Source organism: Nyctibius grandis, chromosome 6, assembly GCF_013368605.1.
Source record: "Nyctibius grandis isolate bNycGra1 chromosome 6, bNycGra1.pri, whole genome shotgun sequence".
NCBI lineage: Eukaryota > Metazoa > Chordata > Aves > Nyctibiiformes > Nyctibiidae > Nyctibius > Nyctibius grandis.
The window spans coordinates 7,652,678-7,677,160 of record NC_090663.1 but is presented as its reverse complement, the minus strand read 5'-3'; the positions used below and the strand labels follow the sequence as shown (position 1 = coordinate 7,677,160).

At 39.2% G+C, this 24,483-nt stretch overlaps 1 protein-coding gene across 3 annotated transcripts in view; it reads left to right on the top strand.

The window, feature by feature from the left end:
• The window catches only part of CTBP1 (C-terminal binding protein 1), a 259,257-nt gene that overhangs the window by 58,469 nt on the left and 176,305 nt on the right, over positions 1-24,483 (top strand). For 2 of the 3 annotated variants that reach the window (XM_068402971.1, XM_068402973.1), the window contains exon 2: positions 3,058-3,218. In XM_068402971.1, coding sequence (XP_068259072.1) covers positions 3,161-3,218 — 58 coding nt within the window. In that variant the 5' untranslated portion in view covers positions 3,058-3,160. Of the gene's footprint in view, positions 1-3,057; positions 3,219-24,483 lie in introns of those variants that run through there. The other variant, XM_068402977.1, reaches the window with a different exon arrangement.

Here is a 24,483-nt window from a genome sequence, read left to right as displayed (position 1 = left end):
TTGGAAACTGAAATAAAAGTTGACTTATATACTTAGCGTTCCTGTTCTAGCCTGTAGGATTTGCTCACTCTTCTATAAAAATGTTGGAGATTCCCTTTTCCTTTTATCTTACAGTCTCAGAAAGTATAAAATTCTTCCTTTCTCAAGGAAGAGCTAAATGCTCCAGGTTGCAATACCCAGAGGCATATTCTCTTTAAAAACATTTTCAAACACTGGAATCATCTACTTAACTGAAAGAAAAAACTCTAATGCTCTTTTCAACGGTGTATATTTTAATCTTGAATTTGTAATGCTTGAAAGAGTTCTGTACGTTGGTGGTATCTCAGATGGCTTTGTAGCTAATACGTGACATATGATAAGCAGTATATATTCTTAAATCACTTGGATTCTCACTTTATCTTAAAATATTGAACTACAAAAGTCTACTTTTAAATACTAGTTGGTATTTTGTGTTCTGATTTTTAATTCATTAGGCAGTGTGCTTGTATTTTTAGTGAATTTCTCAAATACAATTATTCATGTTGTGGTTTAGTAATTGCAGTAACTAATGCTTCCATAATTATAAGGCTTTTGTTTGCTGGGAAATGCTTCCCATATCATCATCTTCTCTTTGTGTTAGAACATGAAGTATAATGAAACTGTATGAGGTTTAAATTTAGAACTGTGTTAACATGTTAATTTATTTTTTTTGCTCAAAAATGTTTTCTTTTGAAACTTATGACAACTTACTATGAATAAAAATAATTTTAAAGGAGTGTTTAAAAGAAAAAACTACTTGATTTATATGGTATGCTTTGAAGCTACTGTAGACAGATAGAAAACATCTGGTGATGCTTTCAGTGGTAGGTCAGTAGTTACAGAGCGTCTGTTTTTTACAGCTGTCATCCAGCTTTGTATGTAGAATGACTACAGTGGAAAAATCTTTTGCTGAATGAATAAACAAAACAGCACAAGGAGGCCAGCAGAGATATCTGTTTCTCCAAGATGGGAAATTAAATAGACTATAAAATTTTAAACCAAGACTAGTATTTAAAATGTTCATTATATTCTCGTTTCTGGCTCTTATCCTCTAGATTTTTCTATGTGACTGTTGAAGGAAGCAAGTTATAAAACACAAGTGATAAGCAAATAAATTAAACATCAGTTTAGGACTGATCCTCTACACAAGTTTGGGGCGTTGGCTTAAGGAAAGGCAGGTGGCTATACAGCTACCTTATAAGGTTTTAAAATACATGTTAGATTTGATGTAAACCTTGTGCAATCTTATGACAGAGCCACATTCAATATTGAAGACTGTTGTATTTTGTAAGAATAATCAATGCTGGGAAATGTCATAGAAAATTTCTAAAATGGCAATGTTCTTTTTGTTTTCTTAAAGAGAAGAAACTGGTCATCTGCATTCTTCATCAATTTTTCTTCTCCCATTCATGATGGGATGTTATATTCATCTGGAATGAGACATTATGCAAAACAGCAGAAGAATCTTGAACTTGAGGATAAAGAAAAAGAGGTGTGGAGGGAAAATGAAGAGGAGGATGAGGCTGAATAAAGTGTTACAACCATGATGAATATTGCACATGAACTCCATTTTTAAATGAAAATAAACACAAAGAAAGGAACTTGTTAGAAGTCCAAATGCACAGAGCAGGGTAGTGCTGGTGAAGATACCTATTTTAATGCAAATGTGGAGTTCTTGATATTAAAAATTTTTTTCTTTATCATTTCACTCAGAGTGCATGAATCTTTATAGTATGTTGATGAAATGTGCCTATGTTTGGTTTTAGAAAAGTTTAAACTCTAGAGAGAAACAAGGAGTTCTCTAGGTTCAGTCACTTGTAAGGCCAGTTAATGCTCTCCACTGATGGTGAAAGCTGTTGGGCAGGAATAAAAATAAACAGGGAAATGGATTATTTGGCTTGTTTTAATGTGCACTGTGCTTGTAATACAGCATTCGCCGGGTTTGGTTCTCAAAGTCTATTGAGTTATTTAGAGGAGGATGAAAGTGGTGCTCTGATTATGCTTTTTAGAGGATCTGTAGACTTAGCTTTACCCTGTCCACTGGCTCGTGTGCGTTTTATCATCTACTGCTGTGACTAAATTCTTGTGGAGGGATTTTTCATCTCTCTCTCCCCATCTCCCCTTCCTGCTTCTTAGTGGTTTGTCTTAAAATGCAGACTGTCGCAATGCCCCGATGCCATCTTGCCCAGCTACACGGTATCTGAAAAGTGCTTAGTTGTATTTGCTGCTAAAGAGCTTGCCTAGTCATGCATAAACCTGCTTTAAATGCTGTTTGGTTGATATGGATGTTGGCATTCTGTATTGTCACCATGATGCTTTTCCTTAATTCCATGCACCTTGAATTGTTTCCTTCAACTTCCAAGTATCAAACTCTGGTTTACTTTATCATCAAAAGTTTAACAGTTAAGAATGAAAAGAGTATTTTCCTGATGGCCGCAAGCATTAGGATGCGAAAGTGTACGTATGGCTTTACTGTTTCATTCCACGTGGCCACATTTCTGTCATTTTATGCGAAGCATATACCTGTGCCTGCCCAAGATATCATAGAATCACAGAATCATTTTGGTTGGAAAGGATCTTTGAGATCATCAAGTCCAACCATTAACCCAGCACTGCCAAGTCCACCACTAAACCATGTCCCTCAGCACCACATCTACTCGTCTTTTAAATACCTCCAGGGATGGTGACTCCACCACTTCCCTGGGCAGCCTGTTCCACTGCTTGACAACCCTTTCAGTGAAGAAAATACCTTCCTTAGATGGTTGTGTGTTCAGGGAAGGGGGGGAAAAGTATTTGAGAGTCAAAAGGCAGAAAATAGCAAATGTCTTGGAGCATTTCTTCTACCGGCTTGTTTGAACTGTGCTGTGCGCTTTGCATCTTTACGTGCTTAGAAGGCAGTTTGGTGTGATATACCAGCTTACCTAATATGATTTATGAACTTTGTGTTTTTTCTTAATTGTTTAAATTACATACAGATCATCTTTCTGGAAAGAGGTGGAAAAAATCTGTCCCTTAAGAAGTTTATCTTTCTGTTCACAGGTGAAAATAAGTGTATAAAAGACAGTAAGCATTTCTGACTTGTGGCTGGCTTGAGAAGACCATCACCAAGCTGTGCGGAGACGTTCTTTGAGCTTCCACTCTTATGTCTCTAATGGACAAACACAAAGTGAAGCGGCAACGTCTGGATCGCATATTTGAAGGTTAGACATTACGATTTCTAATGTTAACTGTGTTAATTTCATGGGTTACTGACATTTCTGGAGACTGGAACTCTTTTCTTTTGGTCATTCAGTGTATTTTTAATTGAGTTGCAGTTCCTGTTGAGGTGATACTAACTGTGCACAAATGCTGGTTTTGTGTGAAAACAGGTCTAGACAAATAAAAGCAACTAGCATGTGAACTCCGTGCTATAAGTTAAGTTTACTTTCAGCTTAGTATTTTACAATATTCTACCCAAACATTGTGAAAGATTGTGGTTTTATATAAAATAACAATCGCAAAAGGATTTCTCTGCATACCGGCTTCATATAGATTGACTTAACAGCCTGTATCTGATCCTAGGAAGGATGTAGAAAATAAAATTAAAATAAACCAAATCAAAAATCCCAGAAGACCCCCCAGACTTTAATGAGTATTTGTAAAAATACTCTGAATTCTAGTGAAAGGAGTGTAATCATTTGGTCGATCATGTTACCTTAAGTCACAAATGACCGAGTTGTATATTCCTAGTATTCTTTACTCATTTACTTTTAGAGTTGGTGTGAAAGCAGGTTGAGGGATAAGGTGTACTATTTTAAGGAATATATGCAAATGATTGGGGCTAAATGAATTTTTATATTAAAATGTTAGCTTCTCCTTAAAAGGCAAGGGAATATTTAATTTCTTTCCTAACCCATTTTGATGCAGTGGGAGGAAGTGCACAAGATCTTCTGGGCACATGGCCTCTGCCTCATGTCTCATACTGAAGCAGTGAACTGCAGTTGAAACATTTGCTCCTCCACGCGTTGGTCTTGAGACTTTTTTCTAGCAGCTGTGTTGGTGTAAGCTGTCCCTGGCAGCTGATTTCTGTCCTTGTTTTTTTCCCTTTCTTTGTGCCAATATGAGGGTAACCGTATAATGAGCTAGATTGAGAAGATGACTCATACTAAAAATAAACTTTGTTGTTGGTATATTTTCCATTTAGGTAAATTCCTCAGTCTAGGTCACTGTTCAGCTGACAAAGCAGTTGCATTGAAGGGGGCAGTTGGAAAGGATCAACGAAGGGTGCTGGGACCATTTACCCTGACGTAACCAGAGAAAGAGATATTTCACCAAAGTATCAAAGGCTGCAGTTCCACATTTGGTTTAGATGATTAATCTCCCTGTTTGTCTCTTCTGAAACCAGCCAAGCCCACCCCAGTTGCTATGGCCAAACTGTTCTCATGTCCCACCTAGACTGGTTGGCCAGGCAGTCAGTTGAATTTGCTCACTGGAGACTAATCCCTGCTCAAAGAAATGGGGAACTGGCTGCCGAGGATGGGGAGGATGGGGAGTTTGGGAAGGCTGCCCCTCTTTCCAGGGAGCTCTGCAGTCGGATCAACTGTAAATTACCTAGGGGTGTGCTGGTGCAGTGCATGGTCCTCTTTTCTCTCTTGTCTGTTCCCAGCTTCAGGGTTGTAGGTCTCAGGTGCTCATCCTAGGGTCTCTGTACCTGACCCCTCAATGAAAAATGCAGAATGCTAACTTGGCAGAGAGCTCAATTTTTTATTCTCTCCTTTTTTTTTTGGCCTGTGTTAGTGAACTGAATTGGCAAACTGTGAGGAGGACAAAGAAACCTGTCCCTTTTGATGGCAGCCAGCAGTTAGATCAGCTCAACTCACTACATGAAATTTCGGTCTCCTTTTAGGCTTATTATATTGATCAACGGGACAACTTAAGAGGAAAATAGAGCCTGTGATGATGTGGGAAGGAACGTTATCAGGGACAGAGGTGACAGACCAGTAGCCACTGCGACTGTTTCAAATAGTGGCTTCCTCCAGGCTGCATGTTCACATCTAGTGATGCTGTTTAATCAGTGCCTTTTGTCTGGCTTGTTTTTCCCAGCCCTGCACAATTCACTGCATCCTGCTGGTAAAATCTGTGCGGCCATGCAGTGTAAGGAATTGATCCAGTTGAAAAATAACGTAGGAAAAAAGTTTATTTAGCCACTTCTGCTTCCTAATCCCATTTACCATGTGCTAGACAAATAGCTGTGCTGGAAAAATAGTGGGAAGACCAGGCAGATGATCAAGAGGAGACGGGGTAAAACAATGGAAATAGAAAAATGCTTGAAGTTTTATGGTTATAGGAATCCAATTTGGTCTTTAAAATGTCCGAGCTGTATTCTGCTCTTGAGTGTCTGTGTGTTCAAATGTCCAAATGTTCTTTGAGGTTTGTAAACACATCTCTGGCTGATGTTTTTAAATTGCTATCCCTGCAACTGCGTAAAGTGGGATAAAGACTAGGGAGTTGGTTTGTTTTAAAAAGGCTTTTCCCTACATATGGTCCTGTTCAGGTTTAAAATATGCAGAGCTGTTCTCTGATATATGTGCCTTCCATAACACAACGTAAATATTTTATATTTTAGAAATATGCATAACGTTTTACAAAGCTCAGGAAATTTAATGAGCTGTATAGCTATTAAAGGTGGTTTATCTTCTCTGTCAGCTGTTTTGTTCATCAGTTCATGTATGGCTTTCTTCTCTTAACCTTTTCTCTCAGAAGAGAATTATTTTTAAGGTGCATTTTCTTTTTATTGCAAGTTCCACTTAAAAACAGGTTACAATGATTTACTAACTGTTACTAACCATGTATTTTTTCATAAATTGTTTAACATAAAAACTTGTGATGGGCAGGCATTAATACAATATTATATCCATAAAGAGATGCTGGTGTCATTCTGGTGGTGACATACAGCATTTCATTACTGTTTGTCTCCCTGTTTGAGGAGGGGATGATAATGAGTTGAAATTCAGTTTCTGAAAATGGGTGGTGTGGGCCTGATTCTCAAAATGAAACGCTCACGTTAGGAACTCGTGCATGCTGTTACACAGAGTTTTTTCTGATTGCCACAAACGCTCTTGTAACTTAGATAACTGCATGCAAAATGTTATTTGAGTTGAACTGCTTTCCTGTGGCGTTTAGGTAGTTTGCACACTTGCTTGTAGTGGCTAATAATGCAAATAAAGCAACAAATTGAACAGGCATCACTGGATTTACTATTACCTTGTGAGTTAATGATAGTATGGTAGTAGTACTACTAAGTTTCAGTTGATACTCAGTGCACGAAAAAAACGTGATTCTATTACTTTGAGAGCAATTAGTTCTCTTCTGATGTAGCTGAGTAACTAATTTTGTCTCAGAGATACCTATGATTCCCTTCAGTGATTTCTTAAATATGAAATTTGAATATTTGCTTTTAATCCTGAAGCTGTTTGCAATTATATTTTCTTGCACATTTCAATGGTCTGCCGTGTTCTTACGTGTATCATCTCAAAAGGGTGGTGTAGAATGTGCTTTGTCATCCCAGTTTATATAGTTCTATAAACTACAGTTTACTTAGATGGTGGAAATTGAAGACTGTCCCTTGAAAAGGCAGATATTAAATTCTAGTTTCTAACTTCCACTAGTAGCTGTGAATTATACTTAGGCATGAAGACATCATCTAGGCACTCTGAGATGCTAATATTAAACTCACTTCACAATTTATAAAATAATGTTTAGGATTCTTCCCTTGAAGATAACTAGTATCAAGGCATGTGAAAGATTAATTAGTTACTGATTATATTGTTCTTTGTCCCCCTCTCCGGTGATGCTGATGATTGCAAAGCGTAATTATAGTAGTATACATTCGGCAGAACAGTTGGAAGTGTCACAGTGCAAAAATAAAATGTGTTCATTTTGTGGGTGATTTGAAAAATTCGAAATGTTTTTGGCATTTTGAAAAGTTGTTATCTCTAATTACGGTATTATTGTACTTTATATTGTAACAAAACTGTAAACAATGCTGTGTATGTGCTTACATTCTAGAAATCTTTAATTAAATGTGTGTATGTTTTACTGACTGTTGCTTGGAAGTTACCTTGGGGATGTCTGACCTCTGCTGAATTTGCTGGGAGCTGATAGATGAAGTAGGAAGGCAACAGAAGGTGGCTGCAGTGCGAAGAATATTTTCCTTCATCTGAACTGTCTGTGAACGGGCTTGATATGAACATAGTGAATTTCCTCTAAATACATTCCATTGTATAATATATAGAGCTCAGCCAGCCACTGTTTTAGTGGGTTTCCAGGCTTTAGGAAACAATCTCTTTTCCTGCCCTGTTTGAAGAGGAGAGCTTAGGGCCAGCAGTGGCACTGGGAGGAGGAAACGGGTGTCTCCTGTTACACTTCTTGCTTGTTTACACAAGTATTAGGGATTAAACCACCACAGCACAATCCAGGAAATGTAACTGCAGAATGGTGAGAGTGACTTTTCCAGTTTGATGATTGCTTGAAACCAGAAATTTCTTTCTGGAGAACCTCATATGTTATATTTATAGCAAAGACTGTAGGATATGAAAGTTCAGGTCTGTGAATACCCTATATGCCCCCCGACAGATATGTTGTATGTTTTTCTAGTTCTGTTTTTTGAGGAAGAAAAAAGCATCTTTGCACACCCCAGAGCTTCTCTAACAATTGTTACAAATCTTTTTCCTTTTTATGCAGCACTGGTATACATCTTAAGGTTATTCTATATACACAGGTTGCCTCTTCCTTTTCAAAAGTGCCCAGAAGAAAACCTGAAATGTATTTTAGTTATTTTAACAGTGCTGCTTTATTACTTAAGAAAAGAGGATGAGTTGGTCAGGATCATAAATTGGAAAAGAAAGTGCATATTAATGGAATGAGTTTTTGAGATTCCGGATAAAATCTTTCATCTTTTGCTCTTATGAAGGGCAGCCTTTCTTTGGGAAAGTCTGATTACTGGCAAATAACCAAGTGTTTCGCTCTTTGAAGGACAGTAAAAGTGCCTGATAAAGGAATAATTTTAGTTTCTTTTCAAGGATATGGTCTAGGCTTTCTTTCCCTGTGAGAAAACATGTGTGTTTTTAAAGCTGCTTTTTTCTGCTTGTGGTGCTATATAGCATGAGATTTTAATAAGGTGAATCTTCAATTAATAGCTGATGTGGTATATTGACGGTTCCAGGAAGAAAGTAGAGAAAAAAGCAGATATGAGTTGAATTCGGTTTTCTTCTTTCAAAATGTATAAAGAAATCTTGAAATACAGAATGACTTAGTTTACAAAACACATTTTCTTTCCTGTTTTTTTTCTTGTGCATGTAATAGCTTGGCTTCTGAACAAGTGGAAAGTACCAGCTTGACAAATCCCAAATGTTATTTCATGACCACTGATGGAGCCTATCTGGCTTGTGTAAACTGTGATTTGACCCATTGCAGTTGTGAAATTAGGCAGCTAAGACAAGTTTTCTGCATATTAATGAGGGAGATGGCCTACTTTGGCAGTGCTTGGGTTTTCCCTGAATTTAAAAAAGGATTTTTACTGAAGTTGGTACGTACTGTGTAAGTTGATCTGTAAATAAAAGGAAAGAGGAATAAATGTTCCCAGGCAGTGAGTACACTTAGCTCTTTCTTGCGTATGTGGGAATTGCAGATGTCAAGTTCTTTGGAAAATGAGCTATCAGTTTGCTTAACTGACATCCAAATTTGAAGATGTTCACAGTTGTCTCACTTGCTGCAGGTATCAGAGAAAGAAAGGAAATAATAAAATGTGCAGACAATTGTAATTCACGTAGTACTTTATAGGGTTTTCTTTATGCATACTGATCTTTAGTACTAGGCACACTAAATACGCCAAGTGTTTCTTAAAAGAGATTAATGGGCTGCGTAGTTCCATGGTGTCTTTTTTGACAGACTTTAGAAGGAGGCTCATGGAAGGATTAGGGCAGCAGAGGGAGCTAAAAGATTCCTAATATTTTATCATTTGTTGTTTCCTAAGTGAAAGTTGCTCCTTCATAAAGTACCAATTAACCTTCACAAAAATGTGGTTTTCTAACCTTAAGTGCCTTCAGCAAATAAATAAGGATTTTTTGAACTGGAAAAAGTTCCTTTGCTCCCTAGCAATCCAGTATAAAATAAATTAGGAATCAGGTAGTAAAAGCTACCAAAATCTTTCTGCGGGAACAGCCATCAAATCTTTCAACTGTAACAAATGAAAGCGTTTAAGCAAGCAGAGTTTTCCATGAATAACCCAAGCAGAATATTCTATGAGTAACTCAAGTTACTTTGATACAAGTGTCTTAAAATAAAAATGCATATGTTCTTCTGTTGCGCACAAGGGTGTTTTAACCATTCAACGCTATTTTTCTGTGTTTTGCCTGGAAGAACTTAGAAAGTATTTTTCTGAGCTTGAAATATAGAGAATTAGGTAAAATATTTAATCTGTTATATGAGAGTTGTCTTCAAAGAACAGGAAGGACTAAGATAAGTTGACCTTGAAATAATAAAATGAAAATGATGCTACTGTGATGCTACTTGTCACATAACAAGATCACTTGCCACTTCCCACACGTTAAGGAAAGTTATCTGTATATTTGGGGTATGTTTACCCCAATGCAAAAACATCCTTTATCTCATTACAGTTATAGTTGAAATGCTTATGCACAGGCTTATGTTTGTTTTTTGTTTTTATCCTTAATATTCAGTATTTATGGTGCAAGGTGTTTTTGGCTTTCTTTTGGATTGCTGCAGTAACCTGCTTTTGTAATGTGAATCTTCATTATGTGCTACCTGAACAGCTTTTGAATTTGCATGCACTTAAGCTACGACAATGTTAGAGGTAATACTAGTAACAATGCAAGCTGTAGAAAAAAGAAAATTAGCTTAAAAGCTCATTTTGCCCTAAATGATGCTGAACAGTACCTGCTAATGAAAAGCATTATTTTAACAAGAAAAGCATTATTTTAACAAGAAAACTGGGGGGGGGAAATCTACAGAAGGAAGAATCTCAATGAGGTTTTGAAATTTTGCTGGAACATTCAGGTCACTGATTGAAGTTCTGAATGTTTTAAAGAAAAGCTGTGGTTTTGTGGTGTCCAGCATATTACGTATTTTATCTCTATAGTTATATTTTCTTTGATATATTGAAATAAAATAAGCTGCTTGCTTGTGACAGACAGCAGCTACATTCAGCTGTATTTCCAAAGCACTACATCTTACTGCTATAATAAAGTCAAAATAGTTTTATTTAATGTTAGTGTCAAAGGCAGTGTTAAATACAGTAAACAATATAGCTTGAAACTAGGTTTACAGGGTTGTAGTCATATTTTTAATATCATATATATTTGAGTCAGAATCCAATACTTAACCACACCTAGTTATCTAATTCCTGAGTAATCTTTAGAGAATTTAAAAAACTTTTTGGACTAGATATTTAGCTTTTATGCAGTGCAGATGAGTGCCTGGTAAAACTTTCAAAAGCTTTAGAAGTCTTAAGTACTTGCTGGTAATATATACTTATTTCTGCCTGGGGTCAGGGAAGATGCTCTGGAAGCACTAGATTTATACATTGCTTTACACTCTGCTGTGGAAAACTGAACTGTACAAAGATTAAGTGTCTAGGTAAACATGCTGAAAAATTTAAATAGTCATCTCATTAAAGCAAACGTGTTCAGCTTTCATAGAGGCAGTTCCCATCCTTAGGGAAGTGTAGTCTGAGATGCAAAAAAGGATTTTATTTTGTTTCCTCCCTTAGTGCAGTCAGGATGAGAGTGTGATTATGCAAGTGGAAACCAGAAAATAAAAGTGGAGACAGTCTTCTAGTGCTGAAGGCATCTGCTGCTCCGTCCTTGTTCCAGGAGGTCAGTACTGAACTGGAAAGGTGCCTCTCCTTAAACAGGAGGAGGAATTGTGTGGAGGCTGTGCCAGGGAGAGAACATCTTGCAGAGATCTCTTTCCTCCTTAGAAAAGTCAGTGTGGGCTGATGGACAGGTCATTTGGAGTTAAGAAACCTGTGTTTTGTCTTTTAGCTCTTCCCAAGGCAGATAGCAGGTTAGAAAACAGAAGTTGTCTCTCCGCCTCTGTGCCTTTTCTTTTCTTTGATAGAAAACTGTCAGTCGGAGACTTTCAGAGTTACTGTGATACAAATAACAGCTGGCTGTTGTAATACTCTTGGAATCCCTGTAAAAAATGAGCCTTTGCTAACGGGAAGTACCTGGCATTTGCAGCAGGTAAAAGCGCGCCCATTGGTACCACTGTAGATCCAGAATTGTGCCATGGTTTGTGACCCTGCTCAGATGCTTAAATAAGAAAGTTCCTTCTTCCTTCCTTTCCTGTGGGAACTAAATTTAAATTGCTTGTGACTTTGAGTAGATGTGTTTTTTGGGTTGGTTTTTTTGGTTTGTTTGTTTGGTTTTTTGTTTTTTGTTTTTTTTTTAAAGCCAGAAATTAGCTGTTCAACATTACTCATATTTCCCTTTTCCTGGTGCTTATTTTTCAAGGTAGCGTCCTAGGCACTGAATTTTCAAACCTCTCATTCTGCCAATTAAATGGAGACGCACCAAAAAACCCAATAAAAATTACAGGCAGTGGCAGTAGGGCAGCAAAAGATGAAGAGGAAAGACTATTCTTTTGATCCTACCTGTATGTTTCAGGAAGTTTCCTCGTGTGCTAGATGATGACGCTCAAATACAAATAGACTATGACGCCTGTTAATAGGTAATTAAGAATAATTATAAGTGTTAATTAAATGCATGATGTCTCTGTTTGTCAAGGAGTGTACATTTGAAGAAATAGTTTTATTAAATGCTAAAAAAACTTTTTCCCAGGCAATTTTATCCCTATTTCTTGTCCCTGCTGTTCCTTTTTTTCTTGAAGATTGCATAAGTCATACCCATGTGGTTTTTTTTTCTGGGTATCAAATACCACTTAGGCAGGTGTCACTTAGTTTCCACAACATCTGCCAGTCATTTCTTGTTGTTGTTGTTAGTTTATCTAACCTGCAGATGGTCACGTTTGCCTGTTTGTGTAGTGCTCCACAAACGCCCATGCTTGTTCCCGGAGTGCTGCTCTGCGCTTGCATGCGGGCGCCATCCATTTATCAAACTCAAATAATTTAGTAACAGTTACGTCTTGCGATAAACAAAAGCAGCTGCACTCTAGCTATCCTTATCTGCATGGATGCGTAGATTGTAAAGGGTTTTTCTGACAAACAAGACAAAACTTTAGAATTTCAAACTGGAATTTAGGGCATGTAAGTCCGAAGGACTAGACGCTGGTGTTTAGAAACAATATAATAATGCAGAGAATGAATTAGTTCCCATAGTAACTGCTTTGTTTTAATAATTTGGTGGGGCAATGAATAGAAGGAGCTCAGAAAGAAGTAATAGGCATCTTAATTGCATGTTGTGCAATGTGAGTGGCTTTGTTCATTAATATTGAAATTAATTTGATTTTATAACAGATTGAAGAATAAGTGTATAAGTTTTACTTCAGAAGGGCAATAAGAATGATTTACAGGTTTTTTTTATTCTTTTTTTTTCCCCCTGGGAAAAATATAATCACGTTTTACATTTGATTATGACAACACAGATTATCGATTTCTTAACAATAAAACATGCTTGATATGTTGCATTGTAAGCGTGACTTCAATCTACGTGCTGTGATTTGCTGCCTGGCAGTTGTTGGCAGCCTAGCAACATACTTCAATCCAGATCTGCAAAAGGATATAGACACACAAAGTTAGGAGTTACTGGGAAGGCAGGTGTCTCAGTGCTTCAAAACCCACCTAAAATCATCAGCACCTTGAAATCTTTTTGTACTTTATGGAGAAAATTTAAGTTCCCTCCACACATGAAGATCATTGTCATTTTGTCTCCTCTTGCAGGCACATTTAAGTGTGCATTTTGCATTTAAGACAAGGCAGGATCCTCAAACAGAAACAGCTTTTTTTGAGACAGATGCAAACATCAGCTGAACCCAGTTTTGCAGAAAGATAGCAGGCACAATGGTGCTTTAGTCAAGAAATTCATGTGCATTGCGTCCTGTCCCAGCACCTTTCATAAGGCAACAGTTGGCTGGGCCCGAGATGCCTGTGTGCTGGTGAGTGAGTACGTGTCTGGGGACTGGCGGGTGTCAGGGAAGGGACCGCATCCTTTCACAAAGTGGGGCCTCTAATTTCAGTCTGTCTTCTCATATGGATGCCTCTTTTTTTTTTTTTTTTTTCTTTCTGTCTTTCTCCTCCTTAATGAAACTTGCAGGAACTTAATTCTCCTTGAGACTACTGGAAGCTTTTGGTTGAAATTCGCTAGTGAGTTAAGGATTTAATTAAGGCAGGCCCAGTAGGTAGATGGACAGATGCAATTACGTAAGCCTGGTTTCCTTTGAAAATCTGTCTAAAAAATGTTTAGATATTACACACAAAGTGCTGCCTGGTCATTCCTTCGCCAAGGAAGTGCCTTCCATCACCGGGCTCAAATGACGTTCCCTCCCCAGACGAGGGAGTCTTAAAGTTGTTTCTGCAAAGTGGCACTGCTTTTAACAGTGGCTCCTCAGTAGGTACGAGTGTGTGCCCGGGAATAGGGAAACTTTGTGTTCTAGATCATCATCAATCCAAAGATGATTAGTTTTCTGAAGGGAGGTTCATTACCCTTTCTGTGTGGTTTGCTGCTGTGTTCTAGTTAATGCAAGATCAATTAATTGTGCCAGAAAGAAAAGGGATAACTGAGCTCAGCAATGAGTGCTCTGGCTCAGGAAGGGAAACTCAAGCTCCTTTTCCCCATTTCTAGTACTTTTGTGTATATAATTTTGTGGACGGAGACTTAAAACTGTGTACGGTTTCTTTTCTCCAAGGCAAGGCCCCCACCACTTGGGGTAGTCTTGTCCCTGCCTCTTCCTCTCTAGTCTCATAAGAAACTTGCCCTGATAAAGTATTTCTCAAACCAGCGTATCGTACCTCCAGACTCATGTTTTCTTGATTATCTCTTTGCTGTATCTTATTAAAATTAAATGGTGATGTTTTTGAAATAGACACTAGCTTGGTTTGAAACTTTTCATGGGTCCTAATCCTTCACTGGAATTCTGAAATGCTTGTTAATATAATCTTAAAGTTTACAAAATGCGTTCCTGTTTAATTTTTGAGTGTCAGGCTGTGAAACTTCCCAAAATGTCAGAAGATAAGATGAGTTTTGCCCTTTGTCCAAGATGTTGATGCATGAAAGTAAAAGGGAGTTCATTCCAGAGCTGAAAACATCCAATTAAGAATTTTTTTAGTCAGTTGCTCCTTTTATCTGTGTTGACCATAAATCACTGGTTGTTTTATAGGTTCCTTGTGATTACAGCAATCAACAAGTGCATGGTTGCATCCTGGAATAGTTGGTGAAATAAACTTTAGAGCTATTCCTTAAAGACCTTGGTATACCAAGGTAATAACACTAGTACATCTGGTGATAAAGAAGAGAGTGTGGTGTTGCAGTCAAATGTGGTTTTTGGGTGCCTTTTTTCCTGCAATTCTGAGCCTCCTTTTCCTTGTTTTTCTGGTTTCCTTTTCTAATTAGGAAATAAAATCACTTCTATTCCATTCCTTGTTTTCTTATGTTTCTTAAAATATTCTTTGGGATTTATTAATTTTGTTCAGTGATACACAAGTGGATTTGCACTGGAAATCAATTATAATTAAATGTTAATTTTCTAATTTAATGTTCAACTCGATTTCATTTGCTCTGATTTTTTATTGCATTAGTCCTTTATGAATGGAAGCACCTGCAAATACTTTCCTAAAAGTATAGTTTTCTCCATAGTTGAAAAATATTTAACTGTTTACTGAATGCTCAATTATAGTTCTCTTAGATGAAGATGACTTGAAGCTTCTTGCAAACAGTGGTATTGACATGATTTAACTGGGAAAACATTAAGTAATGTTCTGAAACAACCATCTCTGCTGACATTGGCTTCTGTTTCCAAAAGCTAGTGAGTCTGGAGACCTGTATGTCAAATATGGTTGATCATTCCATCTCTTGTACTGACTGTGCATGATTAACTGGAGGAAACCCATGCTACAGGCATATATTTCAATCTCCACTTCTGAGTTCTGCATGGAAAGCACTCCTGCCCCCGAGTTGTGGATTCCTCCTTTTACAAAAGAGATACCAACGGGGTTTCCATGTCAGCTCCACTGGTTGTGCCAAAGGCTTGTCAGATACAAGCTTTGGTCTTCCCCAAGTCATGAAGTGCTCCCGAAGTGTGATTGACTTGTACCTTGGACATGATGTAATCATTTCATTGGAAAACATATTTGCTAAACAAAGATTGTTGAATTGTTCCAGATAAAAGCCTTTTATTATACGCAATTTTAAAAGCTCTTATAAATGATTTACAGGCAAGTTTATCCTTTTGTGTTGATAAAATTTGAAAGATTTTCATGTAGGAAGATGAGTTCAAAGAAAGAAAGTACTTTCTTTAGCCTATACAAGTCACTTATGAATGCTTGATTTAACAGGAAAAGTTTTTATTAATAATTGTGATAATTGAGCCCAGTTAGCACAGACAAGAGAATGCTATTATATTTTGGAGTACCTATTTTTAATAACTTTATACTTCCTTCACAACTCACTTTAAAGTATATGTAGGTATACATACACAATATAAATAACTTGAAAAGGTAACCAAATAAATTGTATAAAAAAATAAGATATTTTATTTAAAAGCCTTGTTTAAACATGTAGTTGTGGTATTCCTGCCACTTGTCTCCTTAGTCTTGGAGTTACTATGACATCTGATTTGCTTCTAGAGTTTATTTCTATTCCATTTTTTTGTTGCTTTTCTTGCAGTTTTCTCATCTGGATGCAGTTTCTACCTGTTCTTCCTTCTGTTATTCCTTCATGCCCGAGTACTGCAGAGCTTGTTTTATCAGAGCTGGCACTTGGGTTCCTGGAATTCATCTCCTGTTTACAACACTTCTGTAGGTCAGAACTGCCACAAAGTACAGAAATTAAAGGTTTATCAGCATTTCTACTTTAATTTGATGTTATAATTGAACTACACTTACATCCCACATAATAAGAGGTTGATTTATTAGTAGCAGTTAATTTAAAAGGCTGCTGGATACTTCCCCTTTCCTTCTGCAGCGTGAGAATGGGCTTTTTTGTGTCGTCTTAAAAGTTTTCAAATGTAGCTGGAGCATGGGACAGATCCTGACTTAAGTAGCCAGGTTTACAGATGCCTTAAATTGTCTTTTAAGTAAACAATTTATAAAATAGTAGAAGCAGAGTTATAGTGATTTGTAGAAAGTCCTCAAATTCACGTTTAATTTAGCTGGGCTACTTCATTGTATGAAAGGTTAAATTGATCTAAGACAATTTAGCTTGCAAAAAACCTGCTAAAACTGGAGATTTTAACTAAATGTATTGAAAACTGGAAGTTTCTAGAGAAGTAATTCTATGCAAACATTCCTTAACTGTGAAGGACAGAGCAGGGAGAGGGAGGGAAAGCTAAAATTATAAATAAAAGCAAGTTCAAGCTATCATCATATCCTTGACATTACTAGTATAATCTGTATTGTAGATTGGCAGTAATGCATGGCTATTTTGCCTAACAATCCACAGCAGGACAACATTGTTCTCCCTGTTTGGCATGTGCATAATGTTTTTGGGGTTTTCTATTAATGACACATTTCTCTCTTTATCTATCACATTTTAATTAGATTAGGTCCTTCTAGTAGTGTCAAATGATTATGGGGTGAGACAATAAAAACTTATTTGGTATAAAAGTATAAGTTTGAAGGGAGTTAACTGAAAAAAAAAAAGGCAATATTCGTCTGCTGATGACCATTCAAGAAATGAGAAATGCTGACATTATTGTCAATATTTTGTCTTTTTTGACACCTAAAACCAGGACTTTGAACCAGGTACATTCAAGCATAGGTTTAGTGTTCAGCTGCACCTGCTCCATCATCAGTTGTGACCTGTGATGCTAATTTTGCTTTTAAATACGTGGTCTGCAAATAGTAAGTATTAACGAATGTTTTTAATATTCAGATCAAATCGGAGACCCTGATTCAGTTTTATTTTACTTGCTGAAAGGTTTTTTGTTTGATCTCTACAGAAGGTAACAGTAAACTAGAGCTTTCTCATTCTAGGTGTATTTAAGAATCGTATTGATCATATGATGTTATCAGCAAGTAGAGAATCCGCATAGCTGTTACTGAGACAATTTTATCTAGTCTTGAGGTTTCAGCAGTTAGTAAGTTTATTTTAAGATACAATCACCATTTGAAGATGTTCCATTAATATTTAAGATTATAATATTTTTTTAAGTAGCAGAAAATTTGATAGAAGTATTTAGTGTATTGTCACGGTTTAAAGCTGGGCTGGCTATTAACCAGGTGGCAGATGCTCTCTGTTAACCCTCCCCCCCCACCCCCCACCCGAGGGCAAAGGGAAAAGGGAGAGAGACTTATGGGTTGGAAAGTTAAAACAGTTTTAATAAACTATAATAATGAAAAAGAATATAATAACAATAATAGAAATAATCAAATATATACAAAACCAAGATCGAGAGCTTGGATATCCTCCTCAGGCAGAGTTGCTCCCCCAGCACAGGCAGAGGGGAAAAGGCAGTAGCTCCCTGCCATCACACCTGCAGGCTTTTAACTGGAAACTGGCAAAGCTGGTACCAATCAGTGGGAGACAGGAGGGCCCCTCCCTCCTGGGCCCCACCTCCAGGAGGCAGTGGGTTAGTGATAAATAGGAAAGTGAGAATGACATGTATGGGATGGAATACCTCGTTGGTCAATCTTGGGTCACCTGCCCTGTCTGCTCCTCCCTGCAGGTGCGAGCCCCCTTCAGCTCTTCACTCATAAGCAGTGAGGAATTTAGCAGTGACCTTGGTTTCTCTAAGACTAATTGGCCTGGTTTGGGCCAAACCAGGACATTCCACCCCTTATTCCATACCATTCATGTCATACTCAGATCACCACTACCTTTTCATTTTCAAATATATATACACATATCACTAGTTTATGATTCATCTCTATACAAAAAGTTCATTAAGTTCATTTGGTTCAGGATTGTGGGTTTCCATCTGGCCAGCAGTCTCTCAGCAGTCTCTCTTTTGTCATGGTTCGTGCCCACGGGTTGCAGGTTAAAGATGTCAGACTCGAGGAGGTTACTGGACGCCACTTGATGAAGCTCTGGTCTCATCACCACTGTCTTAACCTGAAAGACACTTACGCAGCAACAACATACAGTTCAGACTTAAGTAGTCTCACCCAGAATCAGATCACCTTCAGGGACACGTCGGACTTCACCATCTTGCATCATCACCCACCAAGTACATCCAGGTCCCTGAGCAAAAGCAATCCCACAAATGGGTTTACCTTTGCCCGTTGCAGGAAGAATCCAGACAGTTTTTCCCAATAGATTCCTTTCATGCACCACAGGGACTTTATCTCCTTCTACTGTATGTAGAAGGCCTGACTGAGCAGGGCCAGCTCGGTTGATAGATCCCCTGGTGTTAACTAACCAGGTAGCTTGTGCCAGATGCTTATCCCAGTTTTTAAAGGTTCCACCCCCCATTGCTTTCAGGGTAGTTTTTAACAGCCCATTATACCGTTCAATTTTCCCAGAGGCTGGTGCATGATAGGGGATGTGATATACCCATTCGATGCCATGCTCTTTGGCCCAGTTGTCTATGAGACTGTTTTTGAAATGAGTCCCATTGTCCGACTCAGTTCTCTCTGGCGTGCCATGTCACCACAAGATTTGCTTTTCGAGGCCCAGAATAGTGTTCCGGGCAGTGGCATGGGGCACAGCGTATGTTTCCAACCATCCGGTGGTCACCTCCACCATGGTAAGCACATAGCGTTTACCCTGGCGGGTTTGAGGGAGTGTGATATAGTCAATTTGCCAGGCCTCCCCATATTTATATTTCAACCACCGCCCCCCATACCACAAAGGTTTTAACCGTTTGGCTTGCTTAATTGCGGCGCATGTTTCACAATCATGGATAACCTGTGCAATAGAGTCCATAGTTAAGTCCACCCCTCGGTCACGAGCCCATCTGTATGTTGCATCTCTCCCTTGATGACCTGAAGTGTCATGAGCCCACCGAGCTAAAAATAGTTCACCTTTATGTTCCCAGTCCAAATCTATTTGGAACACTTTAGCAGCCTGATCCGCTTGTTGGTTGTTTCGATGTTCCTCAGTTGCCCGACTTTTAGGTACGTGAGCATCTACATGACATACCTTCACGACTAGTTTCTCTAGCCGAGTAGCAATATCTTGCCACAATTCAGCAGCCCAAATAGGTTTACCTTTACGCTGCCAGTTGCTTCGCTTCCACTGCTTTAACCACCCCCACAAGGCATTTGCCACCATCCATGAGTCAGTATAAAGATACAGCCTTGGCCACTTTTCTCGTTCAGCAATGTCTAAAGCCAGCTGGATGGCTTTTACCTCTGCGAATTGACTTGATTCACCTTGTCCTTCTGTGGCTTCTGTGACTCGTCGTATGGGACTCCATACAGCAGCTTTCCACTTCCAATGCTTTCCTACAAGACGGCAGGATCCATCGGTGAACAGGGCATACTGCTTCTCATCCTCTGGTAGTTCATTATATGGTGGGGCTTCTTCAGTACGTGTCACCTCAATTAAGACATGGATTCGTGCTGCTCACAGGGACTGGACCTTCATTTCTCCTATTCACACTTGGGAAAAAGGAATTTGAGGCCCATCTACCCTGGCTGCGGTCCTGCTCACTGGTAACTGGAGCAGCCATCCTTCTAGAAGAATTCTCTCTGGTATTTCTTTTAGCTTGCAACTCATGTACTCGTGCCTGTAGGGTACTGGTAGGTTGTCCATGCCACCTGTTCATGTCCTCCCCATAACCACGCAGGGCAAACCACAGGATACCTCGCGATGTGTTCCGTTTCCTTTGAGCTGGTCCTGTAGGAGAACGTTTTCTCTTAACAGCTGCAACGCGCACCTGTGTAGGTAGAGAGTCAAGTTTATTCTCGATCCTGGACAGTTTGTCTGACAGTTGTTTAAATGAGTCCTTGTTCTCCTTAGTCAGTTTTTCCACAGCCGAGATGCGTGCCTGCAGTGGGGAAGAAATACTATCTTCATACTGTCGCATACAGTTAGCCATTTCGCCCACAGTAGATCGTGCCATAGCATCTTCTCCCCAGACTAATATTGACAATGTATGGGTATATGTCGGTGGAGCATTCTTCACAACCTTCCGGAACATGGATCAGTTGCATTCCACTTCATCAGGATCTACAGGATCTACAACTTCCCGTGGGCGTCTATAAATGATCTCTTGCACAGCCAGTTCTCTAAGGTAGTTAATACCTTTTTCTATAGTGGTCCATTTGCTTAGGTGACTCATAACATCATCTTTATAGGGATACCTGCTCTTTACAGCTGACAAGAGTCGCCTCCAGAGACTGACAGTGTTTGACTTTCTTGCGAGCGCCTTATCAATACCACCATCTCTGGACAGGGATCCCAACTGTCTGGCTTCTCTGCCATCTAATTGCATGCTGTCTGCCCCATTATCCCAGCATCGGAGCAGCCAGGTAATAATAGGTTCACCGTCATAACGGCTGAAGTCTTTCCTTATATTTCTCAGGTCCTTCAGGGATAAGGAGTGGTAGGTTATCTCTACGTCCGAGTCCTCTTGTGATAGTTCTGCTTTAGAAGGACCTTTCTTCTGTGATGGGTCTGCTTTAAAAGGATGATCGAGGAAACCCCCATCTGTGTCAGGCCCTAACTCTGCCTGAGAAGGGCCCTCACCTGGGTCATATGATGGCTCTGCCTTAGAAGGCTCTGAGTCATCATCCTTCACTTCAAGAGCTGATTTCTTTTGGTATTTCTTCCTGGTTACAGGAGCAATTGGTACAGATTCGATAGATGCTGGGGTCTGAGTAGATGCAGTGGCTGTTGTGGGAGTGCTGAGAGTTTGAGTAGCTGCAGTGGCCATCTTGGGGGGTGTAGCAGCTGTGGTACAGGCTGCCAAGGTTTCAGTGGGTTTAGTGGCTGTAGCGGCAGTACACACTGTAGGATCTGAGGCTGTAGCGGCAGTACACACTGTAGGATCTGAGGCGGCTGCATAACACCTACAACTGTCCCTGCACCGATATTTAATCTTATCCCACATCAGAAACACATTCAGGACAACCAAAAATAAAAACATGCCACCTAGACAGCACCATCCTAATTTCGCAAAATCTAGTGGAATCAGCTTGGCTGAAAAGGAGAAGGTACTATTTCCCAAAGTAAAACTGGAAGTGTAATCATTAACAGAATCAGCTAAAGGACGCCTGGAGCGTGCAGATGAAGTTGCTGCTACTGATTCGCGATTAAATCTGCCCATCATTGTGTCATAGAGATAAGAGATCGGAATATTAACTGCCCAGTTCATCACAGCATAAATCAGTATCAAACCCCATACCAAAACAATACATTTCGACCAGCGCCCACTGCTAAACTGCATGTAGACATTCATAAGAAGCAAGCAATAACACAGTGCCCACGGCAGGTAAGGCATCATTGCAATACTCAACTGTGAAAGAAACTCCATAAAAAGATGAGATAACACAGCATTCAAAAATGACATCACCATCTTCACTATCTGTTTTAACTTTCCAACCCCTTGTAAATCTCAAAGGAAGAAATCTGATATTCTCTCAGCTAAGCTCTCTGGGTCTCCTCCCACCAGAGCCAGGATTCAACTTATCAGAGCAACCTGTTGGAGCTTCCCTCGAGCCCCACGTTGGGCACCAATAAATCTGTCACGGTTTAAAGCTGGGCTGGCTATTAACCAGGTGGCAGATGCTCTCTGTTAACCCTCCCCCCCCACCCCCCACCCGAGGGCAAAGGGAAAAGGGAGAGAGACTTATGGGTTGGAAAGTTAAAACAGTTTTAATAAACTATAATAATGAAAAAGAGTATAATAACAATAATAGAAATAATCAAATATATACAAAACCAAGATCGAGAGCTTGGAAATCCTCCTCGGGCAGAGTTGCTCCCCCCAGTACAGGCAGAGGGGAAAATGCAGTAGCTCCCCCCAGCACAGGCAGAGGGGAAAAGGCAGTAGCTCCCTGCCATCACACCTGCAGGCTTTTAACTGGAAACTGGCAAAGCTGGTACCAATCAGTGGGAGACAGGAGGGCCCCTCCCTCCTGGGCCCCACCTCCAGGAGGCAGTGGGTTAGTGATAAATAGGAAAGTGAGAATGACATGTATGGGATGGAATACCTCGTTGGTTAATCTTGGGTCACCTGCCCTGTCTGCTCCTCCCTGCAGGTGCGAGCCCCCTTCAGCTCTTCACTCATAAGCAGTGAGGAATTTAGCAGTGACCTTGGTTTCTCTAAGACTAATTGGCCTGGTTTGGGCCAAACCAGGACATGTATGCTGGTTGAGATGTTTTCAGAACTCAGTTTCTGTGAAGCTTAGGTATAATCCTCCTCAGTTTTGGTTTTTTTTTTCCCAAAGGACATGACAATACCTCTTCTCCAAAAGCCTTTAACTGGTTGAAAATAAAGTGGAAGAAAATGAAGGACGGGATGATAAACCAGGGTGTAATTCACTGAATTAATCATTAGTCAATTCAGAAGTGATAGTGGAAAATGCATTTATTAGAGTTACAGAAGTTTTAATAAGATACCTGTACCTACACCATGGTATCTACAAAATACCGTAAATGTTTTGTGTAGCAACTGAGCATAAGCATGGCTAGCTGCCAGCTGAATCAGGTAATTAGGAAACTCTTAATCTCCTTTCAGGTTTTTTCTCTGGCTATTTTATTGTCTTCTAGTTCTCATTTTCATATGTTTTTTTAATGTGTTTCAAAATAAGGAAAAACCATACTAACCTCATGTTTTGGGGACACAGCAATGTCCATGATAGTATAATTATATCACAAATTGCTGACAGTATATTGATTATTGATCTTGTAGCTGGAGCCTAAACTGAGAGTGGTGGCCTGTCTGTATTCTGGCCTCTTCAGAGTTTGCTATCAGCCAAATGAGGGAAACAAGAGTTAAAAAAGCTAGTGTGGTTTGAAGATGAGAACTTGTAACAGAATTAAGTTATGCCCTCAGCATTTTTAGGTTTGCTGATTTGATTTGAAGGTTGCCTACTTCAGATATCCAAGCTACGTGTGGCATCCTCTGAAGACCAGGGAGGTTGGTAAGGGCTGTTGTAGTTGAAAGTAGGTGCCTTTAGGGAGGAGTTCAGGATTTGCCTGGAGTTTCTGATGTTCTCCATGGACTATATGCGGATCGAACTGGCAACCCGGGGTAGGAAGCAGTAACGTTTCTTATTGGGAAAGTCTTGATGAGCTATGCTTCAAAAAGTACCTGACTCAGCATTGCACTCTACGCTATTGATAGTCAGAACATCAAGTCCCTTTCTGGGAATAAGCAAAAAGATTTTGACCTACTTTAATGAAAGTGTAGCAGTTAAAATATTCTCCTCAGCCCTAGTTAGAAAGCAGCGCTCCTACTTCCCACAAATACGTCCGAAACCCCTCGCCTGTTCTCTTTGCAAAATCTGTTTCCGTTCTCAATGCGATAACCAGTGGGCATCAAATGAAACTGCTGCGTGTAGGTGTAGAAAGCATTTCTTCACACATCAGGTGAGTTATGAAACTCCTTACTGCAGGATAGCGTAGATTACTGAAGTTTCATGAAGGTTGAAAAAGTGAGTGGGTACGTTTGTGGAAGAAAAATCCAGTGGGTTTGCTGAAATGCTTGTGATTCACACACCTCCTGAATCGCAAATTGCTGGTGGCAGGTAGAGGTTCTGGAGATGAATTACTAGTCTTGCCCTTTTTTAATATTTTTTTCCTCACTATTCTTTTTCCTGAATCTAGCAGCAGGAAAAAAAAAACAAACCATTATTGATCAAGATGGATCTTTGGTCTGTACTCATCACAAGCTTTTCTTGCACCCTTGGTTGTGGAAGGCTTCTATTTTCCTTGCCCAAACTTAGTAGAGCTTTGGAGGGTCCTTCTCCCGTTCTTTGAGGCTTCCAGCCTCATTATTAGGATAAAAAAATTAAAGTAACACTGCCCACTTGCAGTGCGTCGGTGTACTAACCCAGCATGTCAATGTCTAGGACCTCAGGTACATGCAGCTGTGCATTTCTAATACTTTCCCATTAGGCCTGTCAGTGCAATAGATAATAATGCTTTTCATGACTTCAGATACATTTTTTGTAGGTGTTCTAAGAAATATTCAACATTTTTAAGTTTGCTTTTTTTGTCTAAAATAGAATGGTTGAAGCGTTTAAAGAAAGAGAAGCAGGATACTGAAAAATAAAGAAAAATAAACAGTAGCCCTCTGTGTATTAGGTACCTGCGGTAATGCGCAATATGTGGATGATGTATGTAACAAATCTATGATCAGATCTCTAGAAGTGGTGTGGTATGTGATTAAAGATACGGGAGA